Here is a 12,546-nt window from a genome sequence, read left to right on the forward strand (position 1 = left end):
CGGGTCCGGTAAGAAATCTTCTCAGTCAGGGCGAGCTCTGCAGCTGCCAGCCCCTGACTCTTTGTAACACTGCTCCCACAGAGCTCCTGTTGTTTCTTCCTATGCTGCTTCTCTTCTCTACTTCTGGCATGGCCCAGGAGCTGGGCCCAGCCGGAGCCACAGCTCCCTGTCAGCCCTCCTGGCTGAACTCTCCCTCTCAACTCTCTAACCCTGCCTCAGCCCCAGGTTTATACAGGGGAAGTTCTTCCCCTCCCAGGACTGGGCAGGAGGTGTGGCATGCATAGGATTCCTGACCAAGAGACCTCCCACCTGCTCTCAGACATAACATTGCTGTTACTGTGGAAACCAGACCCCTGGGGTGCCACATTCCCCCCTAGTGAAATTTAGTACTCCGGGACTAAACATATTTTTAAACATAACAAGGTATAAACAATAATAGTACAATAAGAAAAACATATAAAGATGGTCACGGCGTGTCCGCAACCGGGTGCAGTTTTTGAAGAAAAGCAAGGTGTCCATTTCACCAAAACAGGGAGACGTAACCAGGTAGGGGTCTGTCCTGCCCCGAGTCCTTAACAGTCTTTAGTCTGTCCTGGGTTACGCTCCAACTATGTACAAAGGATTCCCGGCAAATCCACCAAAGACTCCCATAAATTACTAGAAACACATAATTATTTACAGGATATGGCCGCTCTCAGTCCTCGGCCAGTGGGGATAAGGAATGGCTGCTCACAGTCCTCAGCCTGGTTTAAGATAGGGGCACATGGGGAACAATTCACTAATCCCAACGGGGACCATATTTTAATTAGCAGCAGTCCTTGTACCCTTACGGGTAACTATTTACAGCTCTTTATTCACGCTACTTCCCTTCAGTAGCTATGTCCTCTTTGTGCTCCCTCCTGAGGGTAGTCCTCAGACCCGTCCGGGTCCTCTTGGCTTTCCTCGTATTGGTAGTACTGCAGCTCCTCCTCGGTTAGCTGGGTTAGTATCTCTGCGACAGTCCTCCTCCCAGGTGGCCAGGACTTTACCTCCCTTTGGGCTGCTCCGGTTAATTGGGCCACCAGGATGCTCACTTTTTGCTCCTCTGTGAGGGGGTACACCTGGAAGAGGCTATCCAGCTTTTCTCTAAAGTCATGCAGGGTATGTGACTCCCCTGAGTACTGGGGTAGCCAGGCTGCCCCCGGGATATAGGGCATGGTGAAAGGCATGACCGCAACAGCGGTGGCGCTGGCGGGGGTTGAAGCGGTGAAGCTCTCCTCCGTATCTGACATCCTTCTCACCCCTAGTGGACCGTGGCCTACCTTGCGATGATCCTCTTCCGTAGGCCGCGGCTCCGCAGTGGATCGTCAGGGTTGAGGACCTTCCGTCGCGCTCCTGTGACGTTGGCGTCTGCTGGGCTCCTTCCAGGACCTTACGCAACGTCCGGACGTGAGGCGGGGCTTCAGTTCTCGCGCGCTTTCGGAGTCCACGCCCCTCTTCTTCCCGCGCGGCGTCCTCAAGATGGCGTCCAATGGCGGGAAAACTCCACGTATGGCGGGAAGAAGGCCGAAGATGGCGCCGGATGGCGGGAAAACTCCACCGATGGCGGGAAGGAAGCGGAAGATGGCGCCGGATGGCGGGAATCTTCACCACAGGTAAGTTTGAACAGTCTTTTTCAGGCACGCAGTACCCGGTGGTTGCGGGCACGAAATCCTGCCGACTACGCCAAAAGTTGACGCGCCCCTGGGCCTGTGTCGCGCTGCGTTGCGCACGCGGGAGCTTACCCGGAGCCGGATCTCTTGAGGGTTGTAGTCTCGTGGCGGTGATCCGGTCCGTGCCCAGGGAGTCAGACTAAGTGGCGCTGTATCAGCGGTAGATGATGGACGACTACGCCACCCGTTGAATGCAGCTATGGAGCTGCCGCTGCAGGGCAGACCGCTGAGGCCGGTGGAAGGATGGTGCAGCGTGGATGGTATAACCCCCAACGGGAGGGGTATGGCCTCAGGGCAGCCGACGTGGATGATGGGGGTAGCAGGAACCACTCAGAGACGATGCGGTGTAGTTCAGGGTCTTTACTGGTGACAAAGATAGACCCTCCCGGAGTACTGGCTAGCGGTTGGGGCCTGGTCAGTCCTTGAGCAGATGGGATCTCCCCTGGCCAGGCGGAGTTGTAGGCCTCCCAAACTAACGATACTCTTCTGGCTACCTTGCTAGAAGCGAGTATAAGTAGCCCACGTCCCTGAGTGTACCGTGTGGTGCTCACCCGTATGGCCGGTGACTCGGGGCCTTCTAGTAGCTTCCGCTCCACGACGGCGGTGCTGGTCCCATGCGTGTGACCGTGCCTTCGGGTTTCTTGGCCAGAGGACCTGAAATCCCCTGCCTGACGGATTCTGCTGCTGGGTAGGAGTTAGTCCCCACAGCCTCGGACTCCGGGTCCGGTAAGAAATCTTCTCAGTCAGGGCGAGCTCTGCAGCTGCCAGCCCCTGACTCTTTGTAACACTGCTCCCACAGAGCTCCTGTTGTTTCTTCCTATGCTGCTTCTCTTCTCTACTTCTGGCATGGCCCAGGAGCTGGGCCCAGCCGGAGCCACAGCTCCCTGTCAGCCCTCCTGGCTGAACTCTCCCTCTCAACTCTCTAACCCTGCCTCAGCCCCAGGTTTATACAGGGGAAGTTCTTCCCCTCCCAGGACTGGGCAGGAGGTGTGGCATGCATAGGATTCCTGACCAAGAGACCTCCCACCTGCTCTCAGACATAACATTGCTGTTACTGTGGAAACCAGACCCCTGTGGTGCCACACTTACATAGTCATGTGAGGGCTTGTTTTTTGCAGGACAAGTTGATGTTTTTATTGGTACCATTTTCGGGCACATGACATTTTTTGATCGCTTTCTATTCTGATTTTTGGGAGGCAGAATTAACAAACTCCAGCAATTCAGGAATTTTTTTTTGTATGCCTTTCACCATGTCATAAAAGTGATAAAACAACTTTATTCTTCGGCTCAGTACGATTACAGCGATCCCACATTTATGTCTTGTTTTTATGTTTTGCTGCTTTTACACAATAAAAACTATTTTTCAGAAAACAGTGTTGTTTTTGCATCGCTAGATTAGTCCATAGCACATAAGTGGGAGGCATGTTAGCTTCTGCTCTCAGTAGGAACTTACAGGCCACCAGATCTGGGTGACCGTGTGGCCATCTTTTGGCCCGGGGTCACCATGGAGACCATCAGCACAATGTGATCGCAATTTTTTTGTGCCTATCAGAGCAGAGAGGGAGCTCCCTTTATAAGCTGGTCAATGTCGCTGTCACTATTGACAGCGGCATGAGAGAGGTTGAACACCCGCGATCAGCGCTAGCACCGATCGTGGATTTTTCTACAGGGTGTCCGCTATGATATATAGCTGACGCCTGCTGATGATAGCGTGGGCTCTGCCAGCAAGCCGACGAGATCATTGTGCCGTACACGTACGGCTGTTTGCGGGAATGCTCCTCCCGCGGCACCGTTCATGTACGGTGAATGTGGTCAAGAGGTTTAACCCCTTAAGCCCCGCGGGTGGTTTGCACGTTAATGACCGGGCCAATTTTTACAATTCTGACCACTGTCACTTTATGAGGTAATTACTCTGGAACGCTTCAACGGATCCCCCTGATTCTGAGATAGTTTTTTCGTGACATATTGTACTTCATGATTGTGGAAAAATTTCTTCGATATCACTTGCGTTTATTTGTGAAAAAAACGGAAATTTGGCGAAAATTTTGAAAATTTTGCAATTTTCAAAATTTGAATTTTTAAGCCCTGAAATCAGAGCGATATGTCACACAAAAGAGTTAATAAATAACATTTCCCACATGTCTACTTTACATCACCACAATTTTGGAACCAAAATTTTTTTTTGTTAGGGAGCTATAAGGGTTAAAAGTTGACCAGCGATTTCTCATTTTTCCAACAAAATTTACAAAACCATTTTTTTAGGGTCCACATCACATTTGAAGTCACTTTGAGAGGTCTTTATGACAGAAAATACCCAAAAGTGACACCATTCTAAAAACTGCACCCCTCAAGGTGCTCAAAACCACATTCAAGAACTTTATTAACCCTTCAGGTGCTTCACAGGAATTTTTTGAATGTGGAAGAAAAAAATGAACATTTAACTTTTTTCACAAAAATGTTACTTTAGACCCAATTTTTTTTATTTTCACAGGGGTAACAAGAAAAAATGGACCCCAAAATTTGTTGTGCAATTTCCCCTGGGCACGCAGATACCCAATATTTGGGGAAAAAATACTGTTTGGGCGCACGGCAGGGCTCGGAAGGGAAGGAGCGCCATTTGACTTTTTGATTGTAAAATTTGCTTGAATAATTAGCGGACGCCATGTTGTGTTTGGAGAGCCCATGTGTGCCCAAACTTTGGAGCTCCCCCACAAGTGACCCCATTTTGGAAACTAGACCCCCCAAGGCACCTTTCTAGATGCATAGTGAGCACTTGGAACCCCCAGGTGCTTCACAAATTGATTCGTAACAATGAAAAAGTGAAAAAAAAAACACTTTTTCATTTTTATGAATCAATTTGTGAAGCACCTGAGGGTTCCAAGTGCTCACAATGCATCTAGATAGGTGCCTTGGGGGGTCTAGTTTCCAAAATGGGGTCACTTGTGGGGGAGCTCCAATGTTTGGGCACACAGCGGCTCTCCAAACGCAACATGGTGTCGCTAACAATTTGAGCCGATTTTCCGTTAAATTTGTTAGAGGACACCATGTTGCATTTAGAGAGTCCCTGTGTGCCCAAACATTGGAGCTCCCCCACAAGTGACCCCATTTTGGAAACTAGACCCCCCAAGGCACCTATCTAGATGCATAGTGAGCACTTGGAACCCCCAGGTGCTTCACAAATTGATTCGTAACAATGAAAAAGTGAAAAAAAAAACACTTTTTCATTTGTATGAATCAATTTGTGAAGCACCTGAGGGTTCCAAGTGCTCACTATGCATCTAGATAGGTGCCTTGGGTGGTCTAGTTTCCAAAATGGGGTCACTTGTGGGGGAGCTCTAATATTTGGGCACACAGCGGCTCTCTAAATGCAACATGGTGTCCGCTAACAAATTTAACGCAAAATTGGCTCAAATTGTTAGCGACACCATGTTGCGTTTGGAGAGCTGCTGTGTGCCCAAACATTGGAGCTCCCCCACAAGTGACCCCATTTTGGAAACTAGACCCCCCAAGGCACCTATCTAGATGCATAGTGAGCACTTGGAACCCCCAGGTGCTTCACAAATTGATTCGTAACAATGAAAAAGTGAAAAAAAAAACACTTTTTCATTTTTATGAATCAATTTGTGAAGCACCTGGGGGTTCCAACTGCTCACTATGCATCTAGATAGGTGCCTTGGGGGGTCTAGTTTCCAAAATGGGGTCACTTGTGGGAGAGCTCCAATGTTTGGGCACACAGGGTCTCTCTAAATGCAACATGGTATCCGCTAACAAATTGAATGGAAAATCGGCTCAAATTGTTAGCGGACACCACATTGCGTTTGGAGAGCCCCTCTGTGCCCAAACTTTGGAGCTCCCCCACAAGTGACCCCATTTTGGAAACTAGACCCCCCAAGGCACCTATCTAGATTCATAGTGAGCACTTGGAACCCCAGGTGCTTCACAAATTGATTCATAAAAATGAAAAAGTGGTTTTTTTTTTTCACTTTTTCATTTTTACGAATCAATTTGTGAAGCACCTAGGGGTTCCAAGTGCTCACTATGCATCTAGATAGGTGCCTTGGGGGGTCTAGTTTCCAAAATGGGGTCACTTGTGGGGGAGCTCCAATGTTTGGGCACACAGGGACTCTCTAAATGCAACATGGTATCCGCTAACAAATTGAATGGAAAATCGGCTCAAATTGTTAGCGGACGCCACATTGCGTTTGGAGAGCCCCTCTGTGCCCAAACTTTGGAGCTCCCCCACAAGTGACCCCATTTTGGAAACTAGACCCCCCAAGGCACCTTTCTAGATGCATAGTGAGCACTTGGAACCCCCAGGTGCTTCACAAATTGATTCGTAATAATGAAAAAGTGAAAAAAAAAACACTTTTTCATTTTTACGAATTAATTTGTGAAGCACCTAGGGGTTCCAAGTGCTCACTATGCATCTAGATAGGTGCCTTGGGGGGTCTAGTTTCCAAAATAGGGTCACTTGTGGAGGAGCTCCAATGTTTGGGCACATAGGGACTCTCCAAATGCAACATGGTATCCGCTAACAATTTGAGCCGACAATTTGTTAGCGGATATCATGTTGCATTTGGAGAGTCCCTGTGTGCCCAAACATTGGAGCTCCCCCACAAGTGACCCCATTTTGGAAACTAGACCCCCCAAGGCACCTATCTAGATTCATAGTGAGCACTTGGAACCCCAGGTGCTTCACAAATTGATTCATAAAAATGAAAAAGTGTTTTTTTTTTCACTTTTTCATTTTTACGAATCAATTTGTGAAGCACCTGGGGGTTCCAAGTGCTCACTATACATCTAGATAGGTGCCTTGGGGGGTCTAGTTTCCAAAATGGGGTCACTTGTGGGGGAGCTCCAATGTTTGGGCACACAGGGGCTCTCCAAACGCAACATGGCGTCCGCTAACAATTTGAGCCGATTTTCCATACAATTTGTTAGCGGACACCATGTCGCGTTTGGAGAGCCCGTGATGTGCCTAAACAGTGGAGCTCCCCCACAAGTGTCCCCATTTTGGAAACTATACCCCTCAAAGATTTTATTAAGGTGTATAGTGAACATTTTGAACCCAGAGGTACGGCACATTATTTGTTTACATTAGGTCATCATATTGAATAAGTTGTCATTATTCTTGAGCGCAAGTGCTCGCTACTTGAGTTTGCATCGGGTACTCAGGTATGCACCATGTACAGCGTGTGCTCGAGTGACATGCTCGAGTCCCTGCTCCGCATGTTTCACGGTTATTATACACCCAAAAAAAAACATGCGGGGATCGCTCGTGCATGGCAGGCAATCCCCGTAAAGTTTTTTGGCCGCGAAGCATATGGGGCAGAGACTCGAGCATGTCACTCAAATACCCACGATACTAAATGCATACCAGAGCACCCGATGCAAACTCAAGTAGCGAGCACTTGCTCTCAACACTAGTCGCCATATCGTCATCTTTTTTTCTTACTTTTGAAAAAAATCCCAACCCCAGCCCTAACCCTAGCACAACCCTAGCCCCAGCACAACCCTAGCCCCAGCACAACCCTAGCCCCAGCACAACCCTAGCCCCAAACCCAGCCCTAACCCTAGCCCAATCCTAACTCAAGAGTTTATTTTTGACGCCGTTCCTTGTGCGGTATAAGTGATTAGACGACTTTATTCTTCGGGTCGGTGTGATTACAGCAATGCCAGAATCATATGGGGTTTTTATGACTGACAGCTGTCACACACTAAAAGACGCATTTTTTGTAAAATCTAGTTTTTGCATCGCCATATTTTGAGAGCTATAATTTTTCCAGATTTTGGCAGACAGTCATGTGATGGCTCGTTTTTTGCGGGATGACTTGACGTTGTTATTGGTGCCATTTTCAGGCACGTGACATTTTTTGATCGCTTTCTATTCCGATTTTTGGGAGGCAGAATAAACAAAAACCAACAATTCAGGAATTGTTTTTTTTTTTTTTTTTTTTTTATTCTGTTCCGCGTGTGGTAAAATTGATGAGGCAGCTTTACTCTTCGGGTCAGTACGTTTACAGCGGTACCACATTTGTATCATTTTTCTATGTTTTGGCGCTTATACACAATAAAAGCTATTTTATAGAAAAAAATATTTTTTAGTATCGCTTTATTCTGAGAGCTATAACTTTTTTATTTTTCGGCTGATGGAGCTATATGGCGGCTTGTTTTTTGCGGGACGAGATGACGTTTTCAGCGGTATCATTTTTATTTATATGCGTCTTTTTGATCGCGTGTTATTCCACTTTTTGTTTGGCGGTATGGTGATAAAGCATTGTTTTTTGCTTGGTTTTTTTTTTTTTTTTTTTACCGTGTTCACTGAAGGGGTTAACTAGTGGGACAGTTTTATAGGTCAGGTTGTTCCGGACGCGGCGATACCAAATATGTGTACTTTTATTGTTTTTTTTTATTTTTTTTATAATAATATTTATTGATGGGTACATTATATTTTTATTTTTGGTGTATTATTTTTTTTATTTTTTTATAATATTTTTGCACATTTTTTTTTTTTTTTCCACTTTCACACAGTTTATACACTTTATTACTTTGTCCCACTCTGGGACTTTCACTTTTTTTTTTCTGATCGCCTGCATGGCACAGGAATGGAGCACCATCCCTATGCCATGAAGGCTGTCAGAAGTGCACAGTGTGAAGATTGCTTGGAGATGCACTGCGCATGTCCAAGCAATCTTCCTGCTCTTTGGTGACCCGGATGTTGTCATGACGACATCGGGTCGTCATGGCAACACCCGGGAAGCCTTTGCAGACTGCGCTGGAAGCCGGAAGAGGAGGTGAGTATCGCCGATCACCTCCCCTTGCCCCCGCAATGCCGCGATCGACTTCGATCGCAGCATCGCGGGGGTTAATGTGCTGGGAGCGGTGCGTGACCGCTCCCTGCACATAGTACCGGGTGTCAGCTGTGACAATCAGCTGACACCCGGCGGCGATCGCGCCCGCACAGCCTGTGTGCGCGCGCGATCGCGATGACGTACTAATACGGGTCTGGCTCTTAAGTCCCAGGGCACAGACGCGTATTAGTACGTCAGATGTTATTAAGGGGTTAAAGCGTAACCGTCATTTTAATTTTTACTTCATAAATCAATAGTGCACATTAAAATAAGAAGCTTTGTAATATATCTTATCAAAAAAATTTGCTTCTTTCTCTGCCAAAATTGGTCCGTCATTATCAAAATTCTCAATTCTGAGGTAAAATCTGTATTCAGTGAAGACAGATTTTCCCATGACTGAGATAGGAGATGGCAGCTGCTACTGATACAAGTCTATGTAGATAGGAGGGGGAGAGTGGAGCTCTGTCTTTAGCTCCTCCCTCCTCCAGTCTACATAGAATCTCATCAGTAGCAACTTTCTCCTCTCTCAGTAATGAGAAAGTCTGTCTTCACTGAATACAGATTTTACCTCAAAATTGAGAATTTTGATAATGAATTATCAAAAAATCGTGTCCAGCAACATTTTCCAATCTGCTGAAGCATCAGAGGGAGCTAATATCTTTTTGTGTGGCCATGCGGCTTCCCCATATTACCCTGCACCCATGACATTTTACAATGGTAATCATCATACCTTGTACAGTGGTGGTCAGTACCTTGGCCATCATAGATCAACGGCTCACAGAAGAGCGCAATTTGTATGGCAGAGGAGTTTTCCATCTCCAGAGTCACTGGGTAAATCTCTCTCTCCTGTAGTGTGTAAGCGCTTATGGTCAGCTGGTTCATCTCCCACTTTTACAGTGCAAGATGTTATGGTCAGCAGGGTCCTCTCTCTCCTGTAGAGTGTAATCTCTTTTGGTCAGTAGGGTCCTCTCACTCTTCTCTAGAGTGTAAGCTCTTATAGTCAGCTGGGTTCTCTCTCTCTCCTATAGAGTGTAAGCTCTTATGATCAGCAGGGTTCTTTCTTTCTCTCTTCTGCAGAGTGTAAGCATTTACGGTCATTGGAGTCCTCTCTCTCTTTCCCCTTAAAAGCGTAAGATCTTATGATCAGTAGGGTTCTCTCTCTCTCCCTCTCGCGCTCTCCTGTAAAGTGTAAGCTTTTAAGGTAAGTAGGATCCTCTCTTTCTCCTATAGAGTGTAAGCTCTCATGGTCAGCGGTATTCTCTACCCCCCTCCCCACCCCCCACACACACACACTTGTATTTTCCGAGCAATTACAAGCTTTCCAGTATTGAGATTTTCACAATTTTTTATGCAGTCAAATCAAATTTTGGGGCAAAATTTGGCAAATTCAAATTTCAAAAGATCCGCTCATCTCTACTTGTTTGTATATTGATTGAATTATTTCAGACAGGGTGCAACAGATTACATAATTAAAGGTATAGATGATATTATTTTTCAGAGAATAACAAGACCATACAAACAGTTTGGGTGTTGTGTTACACATGCACATAGACATCCCTTTAAGTGACTGTGTGAATATGTAATTAAAGGAACTGTAGTCTATTCTTGTTTGTTTGTTTTATCCTATTTGTTTTGCAGACTGTATGATGGCAGACAAGCAGTGATTGCAATTCTAGATCCAGTTATTATTAAAAACATTTTGGTGAAAGAGTGCTACACTAACTTCACTAACAGACGGGTAAGATTTCAGCAGAGTTCATGATGAAAATTACTACTTCTGCTATATGATACTTTACCATTGCAAAAATGCCTTGAAAACTCCCAAAACAGAGGGAAAAATCTGGTGCTGATCAAGGAAAAGGTGTATTGTACATATGTATATGAAAGTATATGAAAATAATGACGATAAGAAAACAATGCAAAGGGTAGCCACCAGATGGCAGAATACTACCAAGGCTCTGGCGCCGAAATGCGCACAGGGGATGCTGGCATCACTCTGTATGCTCTTGTAACTATTATATACTTTGCGGTACTGTGTTTTCATGATTTTCTGTTTCTGTTTTCTGGTGATGATTGTTCATTTCATACCCCAGCTGGGAGATTATTTGCCACATAGGCTCTTTACTCAATGAATTATCCTATACTATTTAGCCATTATATATATATATATAGGTGCATCTCACTAAATTACAATATCATCAAAAAGTTAATTTATTTCAGTTCTTCAATACAAAAAGTGAAACTCATATATTATATAGAGTCATTACAAACAGAGTGATCTATTTCAAGTGTTTATTTCTGTTAATGTTGATGATTACGGTTTACAGCCAATGAAAACACAAAAGTCATTAGCTCAGTAAATTAGAATACTTAACAAAAAACACCTGCAAAGGCTTCCTAAGCTTTTAAAAAAAAGTCCCTTAGTCTGTTTCAAAATGCTCCACAATCATGGGGAAGACTGCTGACTTGACAGATGTCCAGAAGGCAGTCATTGACACACTCCACAAGGGCATGGAAGTGATCAGCCTGTGGCACTGCTGAGGTGTTATGGAAGACCAGGTTGCTTTGATAGCTGCCTTCAGCTCGTCTGCATTGTTTGGTGTGGTGTCTCTCATCTTCCTCTTGACAATACCCCATAGATTCTCTATGGAGTTAAGGTCAGATGAGTTTGCTGGCCAATCAAGCACAGTGATACTGTTGTTTGTAAACCAGGTATTGGCACTTTTGGCAGTGTGGACAGGTGCCAAGTCCTGCTGGAGAATGAAATTTCCACCTCCATAAAGCTTGTCGGCAGAGGGAAGCATGAAGTGCTCTAACATTTCCTGGTGGACGACTGCTCTAACTTTGGTCTTGATAAAACACAGTGGACCTACACCAGCAGATGACATGGCTCCCCAAGCCATCACTGATTGTGGAGACTTCACACTAGACCTCAAGCAGCCTGGATTGTGTGCCTTTCCACTCTTCTTCCAGACTCTGGGACCTTGATTTCCAAATGAAAATTGGAACTCTGGGACCTTGTGGAGTGTGTCAATGACTGTCGTTTGGACATCTGTCAAGTCAGCAGTCTTCCCCATGATGATTGTGGAGCCTACTGAAACAGACTAAGGGACCTTTTTAAAAGCTTAGGAAGCCTTTGCCGGTGTTTTTTGTTAATTATTTTAATTTACTGAGATAATGACTTTTGTGTTTTCATTGGCTGTAAGCCATAATCATCAACATTAACAGAAATAAACACTGGATTATTATTAATTATTTCTAATAAAATTTGATAATATTGATCCATATTCTTCTGTGGTTGTCCTCACTTCTTTCTTATAAGATTATTGCTAGTATGGTGTGAAGCCACGTTCTACAGTCCTGAATTTTGAATATAATATTTATCATTATGATATATCACTATGCACCAACATACTCATTCAAGTAGATTATGTTCTAATCATCCGAGTGCAGTCCAATATACGCCAACTCACAGAATGAAGAAGGTGGAGAAATGAAGTTCTCTATCTTCTCCGCACCTGTGATCCAATTCTATCATGCGAGAGAATCGGATCACAATAAACACTGTGACACTTGGCTCACACTCGCATGACTCGGGTCATTTGCATATAACATGCGATTCTCTCACATGAGAATCATCGGATGCTACTCGCCATTGTGAGCGAGTCCTTAGATATATAGAAATTTGGTGCAATATAATGCACAAAATTAAAAATAAACAGTGAAGAGATAAGGATGCATTAATAATAGAATGTGTCACCACATCGGCCTCCACCTCAAACCCCGATGCACGTTTTGACCCTACTTAATTTAGGGGCCGATGTCATGAAACATTCTATTATTACTTTTGGGTATGTTTGATTATAATTTATCTTATTCTTTAACTCTTCACTATTTGTTTTCATTTTGTGCATTACATTGCACCAAATCTCTACATATCTAACTTGCAGAATTGCATTGTAATTAACTTTCTGCATATTGTAGCAAAGCCAGGTAATAGAGGG

At 45.0% G+C, this 12,546-nt stretch overlaps 1 protein-coding gene across 4 annotated transcripts in view; it reads left to right on the forward strand.

The window, feature by feature from the left end:
- The window catches only part of LOC141259518 (cytochrome P450 3A9-like), a 155,053-nt gene that overhangs the window by 49,357 nt on the left and 93,150 nt on the right, over nt 1-12,546 (forward strand). For all 4 annotated transcript variants that reach the window (XM_073675645.1, XM_073675648.1, XM_073675646.1 and 1 more), the window contains one exon: nt 10,181-10,280. In XM_073675645.1, coding sequence (XP_073531746.1) covers nt 10,181-10,280 — 100 coding nt within the window. The remainder of the gene's footprint in view (nt 1-10,180; nt 10,281-12,546) is intronic.

The sequence above is a fragment of the Phyllobates terribilis genome, unplaced genomic scaffold, assembly GCF_046119375.1.
Source record: "Phyllobates terribilis strain yellow unplaced genomic scaffold, ASM4611937v1 Scaffold_3__8_contigs__length_932513732, whole genome shotgun sequence".
Lineage (NCBI taxonomy): Eukaryota > Metazoa > Chordata > Amphibia > Anura > Dendrobatidae > Phyllobates > Phyllobates terribilis.